Consider the following 25,908-nt stretch of genomic DNA (forward strand, 5'->3'; position numbering starts at 1 on the left):
GCTCTCTGGTTCAGAAGTCAATGCGTCAGTCACTATTTCAGTTTACACTCGTATGATGAGTACAGGTGTAGGACCTTACATACATACAAAGGTCTTACGCCTATAGTGCTACTAACGGGATCTGTTGGTACCACTCCACACGGAATAGGGATGGATACGAAGTCATTAAGGAAGATGTACTGCACAATAGTATATTTACACTATTACAATTGAAAGTTCTTTATTGTGTTCAAATTCCATCGTGTCGGCTCAAACAAGTATGCTATATTCAAATTGTAGCTTTTTTCGTATGTTTCGCGCTGGTGCACTTTTCCTATAGATGGACTTATCACACTGGATAGTCACGGAACAGAATGACTTCGAGACATAATTTTCTTCTACGTATTCATTTTTGATACGCATTTCAGGTCCTGTTCAGTCATAATACATAGATTTTTTTTTGGACTTTTTTGGCATATGCGTGTACTGTACAGTGCATTGTTAGTTTTATACGCTCATACATATGCACATGCCAAAAAAAATCTAAAAAAAAGCTGTGTATTATGACTGAGGAGGAACCCGTTAAGACGAAAGCAATACGAATAATATAAATTGTAGTTCTTTTTAAACATCGGCCATGGTCCGAGTCGATTAACAAACAAACACATAGGCCTACAGATTGTGGAAATGAAATTTGATGCAGAAAAGGTATTGATTTTTGGTCATTGATATTTACTATAAAAGTTTAACTTAACGAAATAGTGTGAGTCGGTTTCGGTCGAACCTTACTTGTCCGTGAACCTTACCGGATCCCACGGGTATACGATATCGATATCGGCAGTATCAGGACGTCCCTATACAGAATGCTAAAGGATAGACCCGGCAGATATAAATGCATTTACTTTTCTTTGGAGACAGACTGGGGATGATCGGTGGCAGTTCCAGCAAGATAACACTCCCGTCCATACTACGAACATTACTCGGAAATGAGGTCCGAGTTCGTGTCAACGGATTCGAACCCCAAGCAGAATGTCCGGGGACTTCCGGTCGGGTCGGTCTACGCGAGTAAAAAGCAATACGGTAACACCACAGACCCAAAACTGTAATCGTGGAAGAAATTCTTCGGGGTTTTCTTCAAAAGTTAATCGAGTCGACGAGGGACAGAATTTTGAAAGTAATCGCGAGCAAAGGCGAACAGTCTGGCGAGTAGCTTTCATAAATAACTTGGAAAATATCATTTTCTGTCTACGTTATTATTCGTAAGCGATCTTATACTTAATGAACACTTCACTAAATTCATTTTTCAATAAAATTATTCTATTGTTTGTATTAGAGCTTGATTCTTTGTATATAAATGTAAAAACGCGTCGAAATATATAAAATTAAATTTGGCTATAATCTATTTAACTGCCTGAAATAAATTTTTAAAATCCGAGTGTTCTTACCTTTATATAACGCGCCTTATATTAAACATTTCTTCCAGAACTGCGCGGTTATACAATTATTTATTGCCGAATTTTCATTAGGCGTTTCACTGATAATTCGATGGAATCTGGATGTTATTGTATAAATCCTTAGTATATATTTTAAAGCCCACTATACAGATATTACAGAAAAATAATTCTACTCGAATTACAAATAATTGCACTAATTGTCCTATCCAGATGGTGAACATTGCTGTAAATTTCGCGGCTGTGTTAATCAATTAAAGCTTTTTTGTGTATTTCATTAATAATTTGATTTATTGAAAGCGAGAATAGAGATATGAATTTCGCGAAATTATTACTTTCATCTGAAATAATATTTCTCGATATTTCGTGAAATATTTTCTTCCTTTGTTATTTGCTTTTCTAAGTTTTGTGTATTTTGTGAAGTATTCATATATTTACTTTTGTCGAAAGTGTTTTTTGTGTCCGAATGTCAACCACCGGTATCGTTGCGCAACTCAGTTTACCGAAATGCAATAAAAATTTCTTTGTAAATTTCACGACTTAAAAATTTCACGCATCGATACTTCTTGAAATTTGACACACAAAATGTATAAACGAAAATCTATATTATATATATATATATATATAAATGGACATGTATGTCCCTATATTTCACTTTTCCGCCAAAACTACACATCGCACGTGAATGGTGTTTGTATGTGGTAGTAGCCCCGAGTCTCCATTCGTGCATAGGGGTGGTTGCGTCTCGATAGCTATAAGGGTGCGGGAGATATGAGGCTGAAAGTGGTTGAAAGTGGCTTTCTATTTCGAATGTTTTGTTCGAATTTGTTCGAATTAAATTCGAACATAAAATTCGAATATTGGTTCGATTATAGAACGATCGTAAACGTTCCAGAAACGTTGAAAATAGTTCGTTTGACTGGACGTGAACAGGAGACGTTCAGAAATAGAATCGGGACCAGGAAGTGTTAATATAAAGCGGCATGCAAGATTTACAGGCGGTTTTTTGCGCTTTTGCGGCAAATCGAACATATTTTTATGCTCATGTAAAAATTCTCTGGAAACGTCTGGAAACGGGAGACCTAATTCTTGAATTCTGTGAAAACGGGTCAGATTGGCTATAATGTAATTATGTTAATCTTCACTATCGTTACTTTTTGCCCACAAATAAAAACCCAGCGAAGCGGGTCCTTGCAGCTAGTTCTTTATATTTATCGTAATTATTGCGATAACGCTGTTAAAAATTTCACAAAGTATTGTTACGTATTTTGAAATTTTCTGTAAATTACTCGAATCATTCCGCTTTTTACGATAATTTTGTATAAAATTTCACAAGTTACTTATAGTTATTAATTTCGGCGAAACCTTAATTGGTTTTGCAAACTTCATACACGTTATTTACGCGAAGAGCCTTAGTAAATTTTATTCGTCATTTTATTCCAGCGTAATAGTTTTTATTTGTATGGCGTAATATTTATCTAGCCGTTAAATATAAGTCCGTTAAATCATTTATCACTTACATCAATCGAGTTACGAATACGATCGCCCGGTAAATGTCACTTTTTCATCGTAACTGCGTGTTTGGTTAAAACCCGATCGAGTCAATATCGTCACTTTCCGAATTGCGTCAACGAAATACATTACACGACGAAAAAATCACCGGGGTACAGTACAATAAAGCCACAGCACCCACGTGAATTTTACCAAATTTGAAATTATTTTCCGTAAATTTCGTGGATTATTGTATTTTTAAGCTACCGTTCGTAATAATTTTTACGGAATATTTCGGTGGACGAAAATGAGTTTTTATAAATTTGCCACAACTGGGGGTACGGTTATAAAATTTCGATCGAATAAAAGTTTGTAGACCAACGTAATAAGGGATAGGATATTGTTAAAAGGGAGAAGTTAGAGCGCGTGAGCACATTGGCTATGGGCCGATAGCGAGCGGCGTGCAGATTTTACTAGTGACCGATACCGGGCATTCCTCTTTCCCTAATTTCCGTTCGGTAAATTAGGTGCGATCAAAGGAGACGAACATTCGTCTACTTTCTTGCGTTCGGTGGTGGGTATTTTAATGCTTTTAAAAGTATACGCCTTCCTTGATTCTCCAATTGGTTGCCAACACCGGATTACGGTTAAAGAAGGACGGCAATTTTATCCTTCCGACATTGTCCCGTTATTTCGGCGACTTTTTGTATTTACGTTCGTATCCAAACAATGGCACCGCCGTTAAATTTGCGCGTTCGGAAGTTAAACGGGAGGCCCATCGGATAGAATTAGGAAAGTGAAGCCATTTCGTAATAACGTTTCATTGTTAATTAATTAACGACCGGCAGGACTAAATATGGCCAACGGTTGGCTGGGTAGAAAAATCTGCAGAAGACGACCGGCGTTTCTGCATTAGACAGATTTAAGGAGGCCGCCGCTACGGTTCCGAAAACGGGCGACAATTTCACCACCGGAAACCACTCGTCGGGCTTCGTGCCTGCGTTCATCTCAGAAGTTCTCGAGCTCGGCGATAGTTTGAAGAGCCAAAAGAATTCGTCGGCGTTTACAGATTTCGGCGGAAATTGACTAAAAATGGCGCTGGGAAAAGCCAAACTACGCCCGTGGGAAGAATCGGACGGGGAGAGCGAGCCATGAAAAACAATTTAAACTTATTGGAACTCCCGTTGCAGACTTTCGTCATTGCGTGGCTTTGGAAACGACGTTCTTGCGCGTGGCCAGTGACGAAATTTGGCCGAATTTACGGAAAATAAACGATTTCAATTAGGAAGACGCGCATTGGCTGGAATATCGTTGGTCGGACGCGGCGCCAGCTGGGAAAGAAGGGACGGACGACGGCTTATAAAAACAAAAATCTTTATTTGTCGATGCGCGTGGCGTCACATACAAACATCGACGACGACATTTTGTAGAAAACGTGTCGAACGGACGCTACCTACCGTCGAATGGAAGACTTGTGTTTCGGCGCTCGAAGGGCTCGAGCGTTTCTAATCCGACTAGAGGCCCGCCGACGGCCAATAAATTAGTCTAAAATGGAGTCTATTCCCGGAGGGGGGTCGACTCTCGTCCCGAGAAACGAAACGTCGTCGCTCCCCAGACTATACAGACCAAGGCACTGGGGGAGGACGACGCCGTCGGGCTAAAAGGGCTAAGGGGGGTTCCACTATACGCTACTCTAATGGCACGCGCCTCTACGGCGTCGACCAGTTTTGATTTCTGTAAAAAAAGGCGACGTCCGGTCCACCCGCCACCGCCGGCGCTACTCCAAAACGGCACGCGCGCGTCCCGAACTCCGACTGGTGGCGGAAGGGGTGAGAACTGGGACCAGTTCCCCCGTCCCGACGGTGGCTGCGGGGGCCGCCGGGCGCCCCGCCGAATATGTTTAACTGGATACCTACGAAACCGAGATATGCATCAATAGCTACCAATATTTTTATATATAAACATTGTATAGCAGAGCATCGTTAATTCGGAAAGCGCGAGATACTTTCAACGTTTAAAAACGGCAAAATAAATGTTTTAAGTAAAGCTGGTGAGTCAATAAGATCCATCGCCAAAACAGGAAGTTCGATTTGTTTGATCGGGAATTATTTGAAATTGGGCGAAGAATATGTAATTAAGAAAAGACCCGGAAGGCCGCTGAACTTGCGTCTGGTGAGAAACTACGAATGGAGCGAGCTCTCTCGGAACTATTGCTGCAAAATCCGAATATAGAGTAAGCTCGGGACAGCTTGGACCCAATCGTCTCCAATGCGCCAAAAGGACGTCGGAAGCAAAGTTTACAGACAAGCGTAAGGCTGACTTGGGCCAGAAGGAACGGTGGAAGAATGTGGTGCGGTCGGACGACGACAATTTACATGGTCCCGCTGGTTGCCAATTCTATTGGCTCCATTTAAGAAAGGAGAGGGAAATCGACTTCAAACGATAAACGGATGGGGGTTCCGTTATGGCTCGATGCTTTTGCAGAGCGAGGGAAAACAAATATTGTCTTTCCCCAAGAAAGGCAGAATTGGGGATGTTTCGATATCACAAAAGTATCGATACCGGTCAGTATCGGCGTCGGGTATCGAAACCGGAAATATCTTCGGATTTCGCTGTTCAGCCTGTGCCCGAGAAGATACTGTACTCATTACGACGAAGACCGAGTGGACCCCAGAACACAATTAATCGTTTGTTGGTTATTCCGGGGAATTAATCCCGCTCTCTGGTTCAGAAGTCAATGCGTCAGTCACTATTTCAGTTTACACTCGTATGATGAGTACAGGTGTAGGACCTTACATACATACAAAGGTCTTACGCCTATAGTGCTACTAACGGGATCTGTTGGTACCACTCCACACGGAATAGGGATGGATACGAAGTCATTAAGGAAGATGTACTGCACAATAGTATATTTACACTATTACAATTGAAAGTTCTTTATTGTGTTCAAATTCCATCGTGTCGGCTCAAACAAGTATGCTATATTCAAATTGTAGCTTTTTTCGTATGTTTCGCGCTGGTGCACTTTTCCTATAGATGGACTTATCACACTGGATAGTCACGGAACAGAATGACTTCGAGACATAATTTTCTTCTACGTATTCATTTTTGATACGCATTTCAGGTCCTGTTCAGTCATAATACATAGATTTTTTTTTTGGACTTTTTTGGCATATGCGTGTACTGTACAGTGCATTGTTAGTTTTATACGCTCATACATATGCACATGCCAAAAAAAATCTAAAAAAAAGCTGTGTATTATGACTGAGGAGGAACCCGTTAAGACGAAAGCAATACGAATAATATAAATTGTAGTTCTTTTTAAACATCGGCCATGGTCCGAGTCGATTAACAAACAAACACATAGGCCTACAGATTGTGGAAATGAAATTTGATGCAGAAAAGGTATTGATTTTTGGTCATTGATATTTACTATAAAAGTTTAACTTAACGAAATAGTGTGAGTCGGTTTCGGTCGAACCTTACTTGTCCGTGAACCTTACCGGATCCCACGGGTATACGATATCGATATCGGCAGTATCAGGACGTCCCTATACAGAATGCTAAAGGATAGACCCGGCAGATATAAATGCATTTACTTTTCTTTGGAGACAGACTGGGGATGATCGGTGGCAGTTCCAGCAAGATAACACTCCCGTCCATACTACGAACATTACTCGGAAATGAGGTCCGAGTTCGTGTCAACGGATTCGAACCCCAAGCAGAATGTCCGGGGACTTCCGGTCGGGTCGGTCTACGCGAGTAAAAAGCAATACGGTAACACCACAGACCCAAAACTGTAATCGTGGAAGAAATTCTTCGGGGTTTTCTTCAAAAGTTAATCGAGTCGACGAGGGACAGAATTTTGAAAGTAATCGCGAGCAAAGGCGAACAGTCTGGCGAGTAGCTTTCATAAATAACTTGGAAAATATCATTTTCTGTCTACGTTATTATTCGTAAGCGATCTAAATTATTCTATTGTTTGTATTAGAGCTTGATTCTTTGTATATAAATGTAAAAACGCGTCGAAATATATAAAATTAAATTTGGCTATAATCTATTTCACTGCCTGAAATAAATTTTTAAAATCCGAGTGTTCTTACCTTTATATAACGCGCCTTATATTAAACATTTCTTCCAGAACTGCGCGGTTATACAATTATTTATTGCCGAATTTTCATTAGGCGTTTCACTGATAATTCGATGGAATCTGGATGTTATTGTATAAATCCTTAGTATATATTTTAAAGCCCACTATACAGATATTACAGAAAAATAATTCTACTCGAATTACAAATAATTGCACTAATTGTCCTATCCAGATGGTGAACATTGCTGTAAATTTCGCGGCTGTGTTAATCAATTAAAGCTTTTTTGTGTATTTCATTAATAATTTGATTTATTGAAAGCGAGAATAGAGATATGAATTTCGCGAAATTATTACTTTCATCTGAAATAATATTTCTCGATATTTCGTGAAATATTTTCTTCCTTTGTTATTTGCTTTTCTAAGTTTTGTGTATTTTGTGAAGTATTCATATATTTACTTTTGTCGAAAGTGTTTTTTGTGNTTCCACTATACGCTACTCTAATGGCACGCGCCTCTACGGCGTCGACCAGTTTTGATTTCTTTAAAAAAAGGCGACGTCCGGTCCACCCGCCACCGTCGGCGCTACTCCAAAACCTGTAAATTTCGCGGCTGTGTTAATCAATTAAAGCTTTTTTGTGTATTTCATTAATAATTTGATTTATTGAAAGCGAGAATAGAGATATGAATTTCGCGAAATTATTACTTTCATCTGAAATAATATTTCTCGATATTTCGTGAAATATTTTCTTCCTTTGTTATTTGCTTTTCTAAGTTTTGTGTATTTTGTGAAGTATTCATATATTTACTTTTGTCGAAAGTGTTTTTTGTGTCCGAATGTCAACCACCGGTATCGTTGCGCAACTCAGTTTACCGAAATGCAATAAAAATTTCTTTGTAAATTTCACGACTTAAAAATTTCACGCATCGATACTTCTTGAAATTTGACACACAAAATGTATAAACGAAAATCTATATTAATTCATATATATTTTATACTTAATTTTTAAATATGCTTAACTGGATACCTACGAAACCGAGATATGCATCAATAGCTACCAATATTTTTATATATAAACATTGTATAGCAGAGCATCGTTAATTCGGAAAGCGCGAGATACTTTCAACGTTTAAAAANCCGCCGGGCGCCCCGCCGCTTCCGGCTCTAACTAACGTCTCTAAAGTAATCTAGACGTGGGGAACGCCTGTGGAAGCGCGGGAGGAAGTTGGGAGTAAAGGGGAGGGACCGATCTGCGGGCGGAAGGAAGGGGATGCGAAAGAGGGCGTCGTCGTTTTGTACTGATTGTGCAGAGGGCGCGGCCGGCGCCCGACCCTCCGTGGTCGAGGCGGCCGAGTTTCCTCGGAGTAAAGAGTAGAAAGTGCGGCTCCTCCCGCGGCTCCGACGTTCCGGGCGCCGTCTCACACCCAGTACTGGTTCTTCCTCAGCATCAGATTGCTCGGAGGCCCGTACCTGATGTCGCCCGGGTCGTAGTGGTTCCACTCCTCTCGATCCGCCATTTCCGCGAAGGGCGACTTGAGGGCGGTCTCGCCCAGTTCCGACCTCTCGCGGTGACTGAGAGGGGTCACTTTGCAGGTGGGCACCGTGGGACTGACCTCGGTCCAGTCGCCCAGTCCCTCGGTCAGGTACGGCGGCGGAGGGGGAGGAGGCAGCGTCCCTTCTCCGCTCTTGCATCGGGACCCCGACGTCCTCTGGCGCGGAGTGGCGCTTCCGCTGCGACTTCCGGTGCTGGATGGAGAGGTGGGAGGAGCGGGAGGAGGCAGATCGTCCGACAGGGACAGACTTCCGTTGGACGGCAGGTGATCCGAGGCGTCCAACTCCGTCTGGGCCGTGTGCGAACCCGGAACTTTTCCGTCCGGCCGTTTCTTCTCCCTTTTTTTCTTTCGCTTCCTGGTCTTTTGGCACTTGACCGCCACCACCAGCACCGACAGCAGGACGGCCACTCCCACCGCCACTCCCACCGTCAGCAAGTGATCGCTGCTCAAGACGAATCCGTCGCCTGGGGCGGCGGCGGGAGGGGGTTCTTCGGCCACGCCTTCTATCGCCGTTTTTCCGGTGGTGTAGTCCCGTGCCGACGGGGTGGTGGACACGCTGACCGTGTCGTGATCGGGTGGCGATTTGCCTGCGGGAGCCTCCGAGGCCGCGGTGCCCGTTCCGGGTCTCAGAACGATGACGAACTTTCCCTTGGCCGGCTGCACGTTGGGGGCGGTCAACAGGTACTCGAAGCTGTCGGAGACTGAACCCCTAAAGTCCACGTGGCCGCTGTCGTAGGTCAATTTACCTTCCGCCACGTCCCCGTGAGTAAATCGAAATTGCTCCGGCGTCTCCCTTTCCTTCCTCCCTTCCTTCAGCTTCAGAACCCCGTACTTCGGCCCTCTGGTTACGGTGTACACGGGGTCGCTCTTGGTCTGCAGGGCCAACTCGCTGGCGTTCAGCGCTTTCAGCGTCAATGCAGTGGAGGTTCCGGAAGTGGCGTTAAACGGTCTTTGCTTGACCAGCGGAACCACGGTAACGTCGACGGTCCGATCGGCTATGACGTTTTCGCGGTTGGAGACGCTGACCGCGAACCGATCGAAGAACACCGTCAGGTCCAGTTGCATGTATAAAACGGTCTCGGCGTCGACGTCCACCTGCCTGAACTGCGTGACGATGTCGTCGCCCAGAAAAATTTTTCCGAATTCCGGTTCCCTGGTGACGTTGTACCAAATGTCTTCCCTGTTGCCGTTGGTGACAGCGCCAAGATTTTGACGTCGAACGAAGACTGCCGTCGAGCCCTGCAGTACTTCGATGCGGCTGCAGTTGACAAGTTCCAGAGATAGGGGCTCCACGTAGATGTTGAAAGCGGTGTACACCGCCTTGTGTTTGCCGTCGCTGACTTTAAAATGAAAGGAGCCGGTGTCGTTGGTCCCGTCCTGGACGAAGTACACGCGACTCCGGTCCACGTCTTCTTGGGTGAAGTTGTAAATGGGATTGGAACCGTTAACTCCGTAAACCAAAATTCCATTGCTGGGCTTGCTGATGATTTCGTAGACGATGTCGGAAGGAACGTTGTCCGGATCGGTAGTGTTCAGGTTGTGGCCGGTCAGGGCCGCGCGCTGTCCCTGCACCACGTCCAGTCGCGGAACCTTGGTCAGCAGCTGGAAAATGCCGTCGTTGACGGGTCTGACGGTCACGTTTAAAGTTTTGTTAAAGAGTAGAATGTCCTGAATGGTGTCGTCGCCGTTCAAATAAAACGCCAAAGACACGGAGTCCGAAAAGGTGTCGGAATCATCGTGGACGTAAAACACTCTTTTCTTTCTCATGTCTTCTCGCGTGAACGATACTTTAGAATAAGTGGAGTTCTCTCCGTCCACCTCCACCCACCCGTGAAGAGGTTGGTCCCAGACGCTTATTTTCAACTTCTTGGCGAATTCGCTCTTTCCTTTGCCCTGCCACAGACCGGAGAGTCTGCTCAGGTCGACGTGCTCCTGGCTGATGGCCGTTTTGCCTCCTTCCTTCACCGTCAGAGGATGCAACTCCACCATCTGATCGAAGTTTCCCGATCCGAAGTTGCCGACGGAGATTTCTATTTGGAAATTCACGCCTCTTAGCGTTTCGGCGTGTTGAGTTTCCACGTCGAAGCCGATCTCGTCCACCGCCGTCAAACCCGTGATGGATTCCGTCTGTTCGTACAACACTAGGTTTTTGTTAATCTGGTTCTGGGTGAATTGAGTGGCCAAACTTAAAGATCCGTCCGGATTTTCCAACAGGATTCTGCCCAGAGAAGGCTCCCGGATCACGCGATAAACGATCTCCCGGCCGCTGTCCTGGTCGTTTGTGGTGACCAACAAGTGATCTTTGGTGATAGACTGCTGCATTCTGGGTAGCACGTTCAACTTTTCGTTGACTTCCATCACCATTCGCAAAGATTTGGCCGTTATGGTGAAGACGCTAGACGAGCCGGAGATGAGTCCGTCGTTCACCTCCAGTCTGAATCCTCCCGCCTTTTCTCCTGCGGATGAAAAATTAACCCGTTATTCATCGTCCGACCAAAACGGAAATTCCACGATTCCCTAAATACAGAAAGTTAAAGGAAGTAGAAAGACCAAACAAATGTCCATGTCCGACTCGATCGACACCTGGCACCTGGCCTTAATTCGTCTAATCGTAAACGGAATACTAATTCAGCCTAAAAGTGAGCATCTTCTCGGTACTAACAGCGATATTGATTAAATACATTAAAACTTGCAGTTTGATTTCTGTTTAGTACAAGACCTGCTACTTAAACGCCCGTTAAAAATACTTCACGCGTATCTCGTCTTTCGTACGATCAATTTAAAAATCCAACTTTTACGGCGTTTCAAATGTAGATTAGGTAAATCGAAATGAAAAATAAGATTGGTAACGAAGTAGCTATGCATTTGAAACAATAGTCTGGTAGTACACTACACTGTACTGTACAGTCTTTTCAAATAACGCGAAAAATCTCTTTACGTCACTCACTCACCTGTATGCACGAAGACCACCATTCCTTTGTTGATCTGATCCTGGGTGAAACTCAGAACCGGAGTACGGGTGTCGTTTTTCAGAGCCACGTAACCGTTGCTGGGAGTGGAAATGACAAAATGCAGGTCTTCCGCTTCGGAATCGTCGTCCGCAGCCGCCAAATGACGGTTGGAAATGACCGTGACCGCTCCTTCCCACACCTCTAATCCCGTATTGTTAACCACGTGGGGAGCTTCGTCGTTTACCAGTTCTACGGTCACGTGGATGGTACTAGGAGCGCTCTCCTTCTTCAGGCTGGGCGCGTGAGCTACCAGGGTGAACCAGTCGCGCGAAGTTTCGCTGCCGTCGTGGACGTAGCGGATCAGCCCCAAAGACAGCTGCGACGTCTGGAAACCTTCTAATTTCACGTCGGGTTGCTTGACGTTGCGAATGTATCCGTGTTGAGGTTGTTCCACCACCAAATACTCCGTCACCCGCTGGGCGTAGTAGGCGTTGGCCACCGTTATGTCGTCGGTGGTGATCTTCCCTTCTTGTCCTTCCAGGACCGAGATGTTGCCCGTCTTGATCAAGATTACTTTGGAAACGACGTTGAAAGCGAATTTCAGGTCCTTCAAAGCCGTGATGCCGTTGGTGACGGTGAAGGAAAAAAAGTCCGTCGAAACGTTCTTGTCCGTTTGCACGTAAACTAATTTCCCGTCGTTGACCGCGGCTTGGTTGAAGGTTTTCAGAAGAGGGTCTTTATCCGCCTCCCGCTCGGCCGATCCCAGTCGCAGAAATCCGTGCCGGGGAGGCTCCGTGACCAGGTAGGTGATGTTGCTGGGGTTGATGTTGACGTGAGCCACCTTCAAAGACGACGGATCGATGACCACGCTCTTTCCTTCGTCCACGTACAGCGTCTTGTTGCTGATCACCTGCAGCGGCTTCCAGTAGATATCCGGGTAAATCTTGATGGGGAAAGTGTCCTTTACCTGGATGTCGTCCATCTGAACGGTGAAGAGAAACGAGTCGAAGAAGACGTCGCTGTTGTCGTTTTCGTACTTGATGGCAGCCTCGTCCAGTTCCTTCTGAGTGAATTGAGTTATTTGCTTTCCTCCGATCAGCAGGTCTCCGTGCTTCGGCACCGAAACCACCTTGTAGATGATTTCGGCGGGTTCCGTGTCCAAGTTGGTCTCGACCGTCAAGTTGGCCGAGGTCAGGGGAGCGTTCTCCCCTCTTCTGACCACCAGACCGGTGTTGCTCGACACTCTCAGGAAGGGTTCCGAAGCCTCGATCTCTAACACTCCGGTGGCGTAGAACTGTCCGTCTGTTACCCACAGCACGGCCTTTCCGTAATTCGCACCGTTATGTTTGAAAACGATTTTACCCTTGTCTAAATCGTCCTGAGAAAACTGATACACTTGCGTGTCGGGATTATCCACGTGGTACAATCCTCCGTTGGGAATTCCCCTTCGCGTGTACTGAATGTCGGACGTTTTCGAGTCGATGTCCAGGTCCACGTAGCGAACGTCTCTTCCCGTCAGTCTCTTCTTTCCGTTGATCACCACGTGAAAAGGCTTCTCGACGGCGCGAGTGGGGGAATTGTCGTTCTTCATTATGACGTTTACGTGAAGAACGCCGTAGTATACGAAGCCGTCCGTTGCGGATTCTTCGTGAGCCACGAACTGAATTCTGTCGGTGTCGTGTTCGCTGTCGTCGTGAGTGTAAACTACTCTGCGAGCCGCGATCTGGTCCGTAGTGAAAAACAGAGGATGTTCTTCCGTCGACGTGTGAGTCGGATCCAAGATTCCCAGAATGCCGTGTTTAGGATACGACGTGATGTTATAGATAATATCTGTGTATTTGGGTGTTTCGATGTGCAGATGCGACTTGGTTATGACCGCTCGATCGCCTTCCAGAACCGTCAATTTTTCGTTCACTATGGTGACGTCGGTTTCTCCCGGTACGTGACGAATGTGGAAAGTTAAAATATCGGAGGCCGCACCTCCCGGGCAGTTCACCCTGTAGTCGAAACGATCGCTAACTGCGGAATACGATCGTCTGTGAAGTTTGTACTTGACGTGCTTACTGTCGATGTCCTGTTGCGTAAAAGTGGTACCGACGTCCAATTTTTTGTGTCTGTGCTCTAAATTCGAAGACTGGAAGAGCACCAGGTTTCCGTAGATGGGTGGATTAAGAACGGTGTACACTATTTGGTCGGCGGGAGTGGAAATGGGATTGGTTTCGAACTTTACTTCCCCATCTGACAAATGTCCTTCCAACACTCTTTCTAGTATCAACTCTTTATCCACGATCCTCCTTAAGTTGACGGCGATAAAAGTAATTCTAAAATCGTAGACGTTGGCCACTTTCAAGTCCGCGCAAGACACCACAAATTTGAAATCGTCGTAGCTCGGTCGTCCGTTTTGATGAATGTATCTAATCTTTTCCTTTTTCACCTGTCTCTGAGTGAAATGGTTGACCGGTTGCCATCGTTCGTTTCCTCTCAGTCTCTGAATAACCCCGTATTGGGGCAATCGGGTGATGTCGTATCTTATTTCTAAAGACTGATCCGGCGAATTCGTGGTAAAAGTCAGATTATCTGATAATATAAGGGCGCTGGAGTCGTACGGTAACAGCAAACCCGTATTATTAACCAAAGAAAGGGCCAGGTCGAAAGTAACCACCCTTAGAATTCCCGTCTGCCCGGCTTCTATACCGTCGCTCACTCTCAAGGCAATTCGAGAATTGGCAACGCCTCTGTGTACGTAACTGATGACGCCATTGTTGATTTCCTCCTGAGTAAAAGTTTCTATAGGCTGGCCCGGGTTCTTGGCGTTCTCGATGAAACCTTCGTTGTCACTGCCCAAATTTAGCACAGTGTACACAAGATCGCCCGGCCCCGTATCGGGATCGTCCGCGTCCAGTATATCTTGACCTAAATTCTTTTTGGTGTTCTTAGCCAATCTCATAACTCTGTTGGGTGGCAGCTTAAGTCGAGGAGGATCGTTAACGGGGGATATGTGAATGTGAAAGAGAAACCTGTGCCTCTGTTCCAAGTAAACCGGTAGACGATGATTTCTCTCTCGAAATTCCAGTTCGAAAGTAATGCTGTCGCGATGATCCTCACTTCCCTGGTGAGTGTATCGTATCTTATCCGTATTCAAATCGAGTAAAGTAAAAATGCTATCGGCACTCCTCCTCCAGATTTCTATCTCCAAAGTTCCGTGGCGGGGAGGTTCTAGAATGTGAAATAACACTTCACTATCCCTCACCCCAAATTTTTGATAATCTAATACGACTTGAATATGTTCGGAAGTTATAAGATCGCTTCCTCCTTCCGAAATCTCTAGGGGCTGTAGAGTTAATATTTCCAAGTCTATAGGTAACGATGATTTAGTGTAAAGTTTATAAGTAGACGAAAAGTTTGCTCTGACGCAAACCGATCCGTCACACATGCAACGAAAACTGTCCGTTCCTTCTTGAAAACACTCGGCATGAGGTACGCAGGGATCTTGAAGACAGGGGTATTCCCAAACACAGTCCGTCTGCACTCCGTGAGTTCCAATCACTTCTCTGAATCCCATTAATTGATTGCTAATTTTCAAATTTTTGATGCATCCTCTCAAAGAGCTGTCCACGCCCACGGCCAGAACCGACTGCAAACCTTGCTGCAGGGCCCTCGATTGCTTGTTTAATTCGATGCCCCCTACGTATAGGTAACCCGCCAAATCGAAATAGCGATTTTCTCCTAATCCCGGCCTTAGATTCTTGGCTTGACCGTCGACGGCTATCTCTACGTAAGTTGGACTGAACTGCAGATCGACTCCGTGCCAAATTCCGTCGCTGACCACCACTTCCGACTGCAAAACCAGCACTCCGTTGCCCTCGTTGACGGAGAAGACGAGCTTACCATTGATGATCTCTAGAGAGAAGAAATCGGGTTTAGCGGGGATTCCGGAATTGTAGAAGAGAACGGCCATGGAAGACTGAGTTTTTATATTAAAAGAGACGGAGCCGCCGCTTCTGGAATTCCATCCCGGAAAGGTGACGTAGGAGCCTCTCTGCACGAAACTGATTGGCTGATGAGAAGAAGCCTCGAACTGGTCGCTGCAGTCCCAAGTTACACCGAAGATGTTTCTCTTGTCGGAACTCTCGCTGGCCAATTTGAGGATGTCGTTGTCGTTGAAGGTCAGCTCGTCCAGACAACCCCGGAAATTGTGTAGATTTCCCAGGAAGAGTTCGTCGAACCCTCCCAAACCGCCGACGAAGATGCCGAATTTGATGTTGAGTTCGAAGAAGCGTCCGGGGATGTCCAGGAAGGTCGAGTGGATGTTGTCGATGTTAAGAGTCAGTTCGGCATCCGTCCGATGGATTTCTACTTCGTGCCACAGAAGATCGTTGAGTTTCAGCCCGTGAGGAGAATTGAGCACGGCTTCGCCGGCACCCAAATTGATTCGGACCTGAAAAACGAAACGGCCATCAGAAATACTTCCAATTACGGGACGTTTCAATACGTCGATTAATTTTTATATTAATTCAAAGATTTCAGACTACAAAACTAAAGTTAAATACATACCTCGTCTTATATTCCGTACTTCGATAACTTAGATTCTAAATTTATAATTTCAAATATAGTTTTTAAAATTATAAGGCTAAGTAAATGCCATTTAAATAGTCGTAGGTTTCAGAAACGCCTGTTAAATACTATTATCATTAGTTTTCCGGTGACAAATTTACGTATATTATATATATATATAGGCTATACGAGCAATGGCGACAAATTGTAAATTTTCAGACGATAATACAGAGATTAATCGCACGTATCTGCCCGGATGTATTCGGTATTTGTTATAGTTTGAAGTAAGGTATTGGTTTCTTTTTCGATCTAATCGTCGAATCGATAAAGAAACCATTACTTTAACAGGAGGGAAATAACAATGGTGGCCGCTATTCCGATAAATTTCTTACCGTCTTCGAATATGGCAGAAAATTTATTTATAAGGACGCAAATTTGGGAGGTAAATCGCCCGGTGTCAAAAATTCGCCTTAAAACTTATTAATGATTTAAAGTCGTAAATTTAAAATTGTAAATTATGGAAAGTTCGTTTTACATAAATTAGTTATTCCAATATAAACAGTAATAAATTTAAAATATTTGTTTATTTGACATTGGCAAATCCGACTTCGGACCAAGACCAATACAAAAAAGAGTAATTGTTACGGACAAGAAACATTTCGTAATGCGACGATTTAATACGGAGATAAATATTCCGGAACTCGAGTAAATCCCGAAGACAAAAGTCATCCGGGCACACTTAATTCATATCGATTTTTATATATTTTTTCAAATACCGACATATTTATATAATCGAAACAGGAATAAAATACTTAATTTGTAACTAATACGCAACTTAAACGGATATTAAATTAATTTGTAAAACCAAAGACGCTTTTAAATATAGTCTAATTCCCATTACTTCGGAATAATCGACCTTTTATCAAGAATCGCGCTAGTAGACTTTACACCAATTATAATGTCCAGAGGATTAATTTACGTACTGAAATAATTTATGTCGGGTCATCGAATTTCCATCGGGAGTCTGCGGATGGGTGTAAACGCAACAAAAAATGACCCCAGTAATGTTTTAAAAAATTTTAATACCGCGCGTTGACGCCGGATCCCGAAAGAAAAGTCGACGTCAAACGTATATGCGTTTTTTTTATGACAATTGTAAATATGTGCGAAAAATTTCGGGGCAGATTGTCGGAATAGTGTTGAAAAGCTATGGGACGCTTAATATGTGGCTCTGATTACGAAATGTCGAATCCTGCGAAATAATTCGACGCCCTACGGTCGGCGGCGGAAGTCATTTTCCACAGTTATTACAATTACTCCGTGTTGGAATTATTGGAAGAATCGGCCCCGAAAATTTTCGCATATATTTAGAATCGCCGTGTAGGCCTATATATGTGCGCGCGTATAAAAGGCCCCGGACAATTTCTGGGTGCGTCGGTAGTTTAGAGTAAATTTCGTTTATATGGTAAAAGAGAAAAGTGTAGTGTCTGCGACATCTCTAATTCAATTTATAAAGAAATTCCTCTTTATTTCCGCTGGTACAATACACTGTAGCTGTCCTTACAGCGTAGCCAACGTTACCAGAATAGATAAAGCAATTGTTTCATTTTATGTATTTTACATATTTTTCGTACAGTACACATCCAGAATTTCGATTTCGATTCGAACTGTGTGAAAAATATGTAATAAAGTAAGGATACGTCCCATCGCTCCTCGATAACTTTCATTAGTGAGCGATTAAACGGTAAGAGGATCCGGCGCACGTTACCGAAAACTAAACAGATTTTTCTAATTTTTACCCAGCAATTTTGGCTAAAGCGATAAAGTTATATGGCAATTTTGGAGAAACGGAATAATTTTATTACATTCGCTAATCGCGACGTCGTAATTTTCATCAATTTTTCTGTTACGACTTATCGTCTCCGTCAGTTTTTCCTTTCGACTCGACAATTATCCTTCGGTTAATTCGTGGCTTTCTACTCGGCATTATTAGAAATTTCCGAAATGTTATTCACTTACTTTCGAATCTTTAATGTCACTTATTAGATTTAATTCTCGATCGGCGATATTCGCTCGAGGTACAGTACATTACTTAAATTGCATTTATCGGTAATTTAGTCTCGACTTTCCTCCCTCGCGCTATATTAATTAAAGAGATATAGTCGTCGAAATATTTATAATGGCGCGCTACGTGTCTCCAGAGCTCTTTCGCCGCTATATAATTACCATCCGCGCATTTAAGATTTATTACTTACGCAGTTGGTTATATTACGACCAAGTATACCGTCTGGAAGATACGTTGGCACTCGGGATAGCGATTCTTTTCCAGGTTACGAAATACACTAATTATAGAGGGTGGAAAAAATAGTAGACACAATGGCCAAGTAATTGGACGAGGAAAAAAGATAGTGTGTTGAGATAAAAACCACAATTGTATTATTAATAAATGGCGAGATAAAATCGACGCGCAGATTTAATAACGCTACAAGTACGAATTCCGATTCGGGTTTGGAAGACGAAAAGTTTATTGTAGGAAAGATAAATTCATCGTTTAATTTGGAAAACCAAGGAAATTTTGAAATTTTTTCTATTGTAAAACGTTGCTGGAAGTTTCGATTACGGTGGCGGAGGAGAAGACAACTTAAAGCCAATCGATTCGATATTAACTTTCTTGGCAATTTTTTCCAAATTTCTCAACCAGTTTTCGAAAGGAAGTAAACGGAAATTGTCAACAAATTGAATATTTCCACGGTATAAAGTTTGATTAAAGATTCCCAGGAAATTTCCAACCTCCGTCACCCAATCGACGTGACCGGCATCGAGTACCAAGTTGCGCCATTTTTATGTTGATCCGACCACTGGTTTTGTCCTAAATACGTCAAAATATTTTATATTTGTTTATATTTTCCTTTCTGTTTAAATGCATTATTTACAAGAACGGCTCTTTCTCCTATGTGACGGCTTCATTTTTAGAGATAACAAAGACGTCGATCGATATAAGTTATGGAATTTTCAATGCGCTCCAATATTTCTGACTGGAAATTGTATTTTTTCTTTATTTCGCTTCTGATACGAAAATTCTAAAGTAACGTAACGGAAGACAATCGGAAGTGAAAAGAAATCCCAAAGTTTCTTTCGACTTTCAATTATGTTCCGTCAGTCGATAGGAGAGTCGGCCGTTCAAACGTGGAATTTTGACTTCCATCCACCCGGTTGTAAAAAGTAACGAGCGTTTGAGCGGCTCATTTCGAATTTCCGTTCCGCAGTTAATCGACGGAGGAAATTGACCAATTGACGATATGGAAAATTACTCGAACAAAAGCCGCAGACTCAAACTCTTCCTACGTCTTCAATTATTTAATCCGGCTGAATTAATACAAAAGGTAAAACAAATTTCTTCCGGTAATCGTAATCACTTTTTAAGAAATAAAAGCCATCCGCGCCATCGTTACTCGCCTATGCAAGCTTTATATAATATATATACACGCATAATATACAACACAATATATGGGATTATACGAGAGTAATACTTTTAAAAAAATAATAGATTTGAGTAAAGAATATTTAAGTAGCGTTTGTCAACCCTTTACGGCTAACTTATCGGTCGATCCGAAACGTGTAATTAGTGAATTTTTCCAGAAAATTAAATGAAAATTTAAACATACGTTTTAAACACGGCGTAATGTACTGTACTGTACCGTACAGTTTCCCTCTATTAATTAAATATTAGATGACAAAATATATTTTTAATGTTAAGAGTATCTCGTAACTAGAAATTTTAATTGCCCCGTCTCGGATTATAATAGAGGCGGACTAACTTTTTTTTTATTTTTTTGCATATTCTAGTAAGCAAAACGGGTGTAGAATATTTTATCTGTTTATCCCGGTTGTCTTAGCCGAAATGTCTGGGGTTTGGCAATACTTTAATTTCCATAGACTTTCGGATTTCGATAAAATTTCGCCGGAAGAATAAAGTATTGGGAGAGTATTTTCGATTTTTCCACCGTAAGATCTTTAGAGGAGTGGGTGGAGAAGACGCCGTTGCCGCCCGTAAGAATATCCCCGTATACAATTCGACATTTATTTCTACAAAATATTAAAGTTATATCGGGATTTTAATCCAACGGTCCGCTTCGAAAGGCCGGCGGCGGTTACGTATAGAGTACACTGAACGTTCTTAATTTAACGGGAGAAAAACAAAAAATTCCCGCAGTTCTTAATAACGTAGGTTAAATAATTTAATCCGCGACAATTATATTAATTTGGGCCTACATCCGTTTATCGGTAAAAGTCGAAAAGGTAAAACGTAGGCGCAACGGTATTTCACCACGGATTTACCGGAGAAGAAAACGAACCGTCGATAAAATACAGCAAAGGCGTGGCTTACGGTTAATTTCTGCTATTGGTGCTCGGTACGGTACAAAGGAAAAGACGGTCCGACCGAAAAGTGGAAAATACCGAGGAAAATTTACCACGGGTCGGGTTTTAATGGTAAAGGGCCAGGCCGCGCACGGGCCACGCCTCCCGGCGGGTCTATTACTGAAAACCGGCATCCGTTTAGGCGTTTCTAAGGCCGAAAAAACCCGGAAAACTCCGCCCCACCCACTAACGGCGTCGGGCCACGGGCGGAGGCGCGAAAATTTACCAGATTAACTTATTCCGGTCGGCCCTTTCCCCGGATCTAGAACGAGTACGGAATGACCGAAACGACGAAATTCGGCAGGAAACGGAAGGCGGAAAAGAAATCGGAGACGTCGACCTTTTGTCACGTGCGCTAGAATAGACTTAATTGGGGGAATAGCCAACATTTCGTTCCTCCGTTGCGAATGTTCGCCCGTCGTTCCTCTCCAACGTCCGGGACAAATGTCGTAAAATAAAACCGCGGACCAAATCCATTTACGGCGTGGAGTGCGAAGCCAAACTCGATCAATAAAGTCCCGGTTAAAATATTTTCCGCGGACGTTCCACCGATTTTCCCTCGTAAAGTCGGCCGAAAGAGGACCTCGGGGAGGAGCGGGAGAAGCGTTCTTACCTTGATTTCCCCGGCTTCCAGCACCACCAGGCAATAGTCTATGGAGCCGGCGGCCAAGAAGAGCAGGCAGTCGGCGCGGTGAGTTAGGAACCGGAAGTAGACGTCGGTCTTGCTCTTGGAGTCTTGCAGGGGAACCGACAGGTGACTCACCCCGTAGAAGGAGGCTGCGGGATAGAAAAATTATAAATCATTTTAATTTATCATTGGTAATCGCGGAGAAGGCGCTTTCCGTCACACACGCGCCAAAGTCGTCCGCTCCCGTTTTTGAAAATGAATGCGCCATTAGTCGTTCCCTACGACCAAAGACTTCTTTGCCCGCGCCCGTCCACCGCGTCCAAGACGGGTATCGATAAATCGACCTCCTTTTGGCCGACCAGGAAGAAGACGGCGGATGGAGGCGAAAGGAAACGGCTCGTCTCCATTATCGCATTCGAACCTTCCTTTTCCGATTTTAAATGGGAAAACCTCGATCCGAAGTGTTTTATTTTCTTGAAAATTTTAAGTTGTCGGCCACCTTCCGTCCACTTCCCTTTCGATCTTTTTTTTTCTATCAGACGCGTCGACCCTTTCCGTCTTCGGTTCGAAATTACCGTCGCGAGTACGCCCGGCGGTCAATTTACAAAAAGGGTTTGTCTTCCTTCTCGGTTTGCGCTCGTGTGTTAATTCGCTTAAGTCCGGCGCCCACAAAGATAAAAACTCGACTTTTACCTACGGCTACAGAATTAAATACGGCCGACCGTTTTCTGTCTTTTGTTTTCTCGCCTCCTTGGCCGTCGTCTAATTGCCTCTAAAATCGTAGCCTACGTCTATCGATATTATAAGGTGATTTTTAATTTCGTCTGGAAGAAATATCGGGCCTTGCCGAATCGTATTCTATTCCCCCTTACCACGCGGTTCGAGAATTGGAGAAATCCTTCGTACAAAATTTCGACAGTTTTCACCGCAAACTCCGTTGTTCTATATTTTTTTATTCCAATAAGCGTAAGCGTCGTCTGAAATTTGCCCACGTATTTTAGAATATTGAAACTTTCCTTTTTTGTGCCTTTGTCGGGTTTAATTTAATGAAAACCGATGGCGCGATTTGTTTGTTCCTTGTCCCCGCTTTTCTTTCCACCGGGTGTCGTTGTCGTTACTTGCGGACTTTAGCCCTATAACATTGCCATCGTGTTTTGTTTTTGTAGATTAAGTTTCGTGTTTAGTAAAATTTATTTAAACATTTTTAGGTAGTTGTTAGTAAACGTTTTTAATCCGTGGGAAAACAATCGTTATTAAAATGACCAACGAAACAAGTGGGTATGTCGGTACTCGAACAATTCGGTATTCGAACACAAATTCTGAATAAAAATTCGTTCGGTACTGGACTAAACGAGAGTTCCTAGAACAAATTTTCGATTAATAACAAATTTTATTTTTTCATCTATAAATATAAAAAATAAACCAGGAACGAGTTGCCCAACTTTCCCGGCAATATTTAACATTTTGGTGGCGCCATCTGTTATCGTGTTTTATTTTAAAAATTTCATATTTTTAACTATTATAAAATGACAGAAACTTAATTTCGAGAGTAGGGACGAATTTGATTTTTAAAAATTGTAAATGGTAATAAGTAAAATTTTCATTAAGTCCGACCCTACTGGAGATATATACGATCCCCGTTATCTCCCTACCCTCTCGACCTTCAACCACCAAAATTTAATAGCCTCAATCCCCCGATAAACAAACTCCCGCAAAATTTCAGAATTTTTCGACATAAAGCGCGATAGTTATCGAGCTTTAAACAGGGTGAACATAATCGTGCCCCCCACACACGGCTCACCAGTGGCCAGAGGTTCGGTTCCCCCAACACCGGGACATCGGTCGTGTTTCGCTCCCGGCCAAGACGGGCTGGCCACTTGGAGTTTTCCGGGTTATTCCACGTCCGTAACGCCCGAATAGGGACAGCCACCCTTAAAAAGACCTCCCGGAAGGCATCCCCCAGGCAGATCCCCCGAGCGTTGCGTTGCCGTAACTTAAGAAACAAACGTCCAAACACATCGACATCCATACATACAGAAATTATCCTCAAAATTTTTTCTATTTCTCTACGTTTCTGATGTCCCGAGCCCAAAAACGAAAAAAATGTGGGCCGGGCATTTTTTTGCCGGATCTCCATACTTTCCCTCTGTTATAACAGCCGGGAAAGCAATATGACGTTGCCGATATTTCTGACCAAGAGCGAATTGCGATTGTTAGTTAATTGTCTATTGCTTTAATTAATAAACGTATTTCTCTTAGTAACGAGAAAGAATAGAGAGGTTGAGGCGCACGTTTTAAACGTGTAAACGTGTACGTGTGACGTTCGGCGCCGCTTTCCCGTAAGCCAAAAAGTTTGACGATGGTGTTTGGAATGTCGAGCGTGATTCCACCGACTATCCAAACACCATTGTCAAACTGTTAGGCTTACGGGAAAGCGGCGCCGAACGTCACACGTACACGTTTACACGTTTAAAACGTGCGCCTCAACCTCTCTAATAGTACACTTTTGTGAACTTCTGGAACCTAACCTGGTGTTTTGCGCTAGCCTTCGTTTGGTACAGCGCGGATTGGCCTAACACGGAACTTTTCCGAACGTAACTACCGCGTTATACCAGGGACATTCGCATATTTCTAATAGAAACGGAATAAGAAAAAAACACGAAATATTACATATAAATCCAAATTTTGTTGGTCGATAAATACTGTATTTATTAACATTAATATAAAAGAACATTCCATAGGAATTTCCAGACGTAAGTACTGTACGTACAGCCTAAATTAGCGATTAGTATTTTTATTTTTTATTTATTGGATTGTGGATGATCCGTGGTAGTTTCGTACGAAAACCCGAGAAATTCTGAACTGTTGAAAATCGAATTTGAAGAAAAATTCGAAGCGTAGAACACAAAACGAAAGTGGAACGATTCGATGGTGGCATAGGTAACAGAGATTAATTGGTGTTATCTACTTTGTCTCCGGACGGTATCAAACAGTAACAACGTCGAGAGATGCGCAATTGAGACAGAAGACTTCTATAAATTATCGTCCGAGAGATTTCTAAGTTTCAATTTCACGGTGTTTAGTTTAAAATTTTTGGAATTTTCTCTAACCGAATGGAGAAAACTGTTTTAAAAATCGGTGTACGAATGGTACAGTACCGTACAGTACATTTAAATTTTAACATTTCCCGGACTTTTATCCTCCATTAATTCTCGCAATCAATTTAAATCCCAGCTTTACGGAGAGAATGGCTTAAATTGTTTTCGAAAGCCAAGCTGGACGTCGGCGATAAAATATCGCGCGGAAACCATTTAATAACCGCACGCGATCGACAGGAAATTTAATAACGGGTGGAATCGCAAATATTAAAAATGTGACTCATTAACCGGTGGCCAGACATTAATGCGCGCGCGCAATAAACAATGCGCTGGGTCTTAGTTCGGTGGGTTACTTTCCGCGCGTGAATTAGTCGAAAGGTAAATAATTTAACGTCGTCGCCTTGTCTTTCTAGTTTTCGATTACGTAACACGTTTACAGCCTCGGATGGAGTCCGGTCGTTAACACCGGCTCGTGTATAATTAATACAGATGAAAATGTGTTTACTTATTAGCGACACGTTTGGAGACAAACGCGCCAATACAGAAGACGTATAATGGCGTAAAAATCCCGTACTTCGATAATCGTATACGTTACGTGGTAAACCAGCTGTTGCTGGCCTCCAGACCACATTCTTCGCCCGGAAATTACGCAGCGAAATAAAAGAATGTGGCCGAGGAACACGTGTCGTTCCGAAGAACGTGGCTAGATTACGGAATAAAGTCGAACTTTTTGTCTTCTGCTAATTTTCATTTAAATGTTTGAAACGAAATTCTCCCTTCCGTACGAAAATGTAAATATTTATCTACGGCGAGAAGTACGCTCGGCACTCGGAGTGAACTATACGAAAGTCGCCAAGTGTCGAGTGCGCATACACAGAAAAAGAATGTAAACCAGGAACAATTGAAGACAAAGAAGCGCTTATTTCTTACACGCCGGGGAAAGAACCGGGCATCTTTTCGGAGACGGGACAACGCGGCGCAATAAAAATATATTCTGTATCCCTTTAAGGCGAGAAAACGAGCCCCGGCTTAACCTAACTCGGTTTAGATTTTCGCGTCAAAGGAGCCAAAGATCATTTCTATCTGTCCGTTTCCTCTTTACGCATTTCTAACGTTAAAGTACTTTTTACAGCTTTAATCATTTATATTTGTTTAGAAATGTTTGTATGACAGAAAAACGCAAATTTCGTATCGTTGCTAAATACAGTATTTCCAATTTCTTTACCAAAGAAATGCTTTTTAATATTATAAATAATAATCTGTCGTGCGTAATTTTCTCCCGCTACAACTGCAAAATCGGTGGTATTGTACGTCCGCGTGACGGCGAGGAACTGGGTCAAACGACGTCCTTCACCAGACAACGTCGAGAAGTGGGTGAGTGAAAGGTTCCAACCTCCCGGTTTCGGTATCCTCCTCCCGAAATCGAAATTACTCGGGAGGAGGAGGAGGAAAAAGGAATCTTCGGACGCCCGGACCCGGTCTTCCTCTCGTAGTATTTTTGGAAGGAGGTTATCGGAGCGGAGTCCGGTTGGGTTCCAGCTGTTGTCGTTATTTTTACATTCGACTCCCATCGACGTTGCCATCTTGGATACCGGTGGCAAATTCGCCGCGTGCGACCCTGGCTCTTACAAATAATGCGCATTTTTCGGATATCGGACGTTTCGATGGCTGTTCGGTTCCGGTTTTTTACCGCAGA

General features: G+C 43.3%; 1 protein-coding gene across 1 annotated transcript in view; it reads right to left on the reverse strand.

Annotated features, from left to right (window-relative positions):
- Window positions 1–8,166: 8,166 nt before the first annotated feature.
- Window positions 8,167–25,908, reverse strand: part of LOC111628388 (chondroitin sulfate proteoglycan 4-like) — a 57,705-nt gene continuing 39,963 nt past the window's right edge. Inside the window, exons 2-4 of the mRNA XM_023372163.1 lie at window positions 21,100–21,263; window positions 11,514–15,951; window positions 8,167–11,018 (exon numbers count right to left, since the gene is read on the reverse strand). Coding sequence (XP_023227931.1) covers window positions 8,428–11,018; window positions 11,514–15,951; window positions 21,100–21,263 — 7,193 coding nt within the window. The 3' untranslated portion in view covers window positions 8,167–8,427. The remainder of the gene's footprint in view (window positions 11,019–11,513; window positions 15,952–21,099; window positions 21,264–25,908) is intronic.

Source organism: Centruroides sculpturatus, unplaced genomic scaffold (assembly GCF_000671375.1).
Source record: "Centruroides sculpturatus isolate CEXI.00-Female unplaced genomic scaffold, Cexi_2.0 scaffold483, whole genome shotgun sequence".
In the NCBI taxonomy this organism is placed as follows: Eukaryota; Metazoa; Arthropoda; class Arachnida; order Scorpiones; family Buthidae; genus Centruroides; species Centruroides sculpturatus.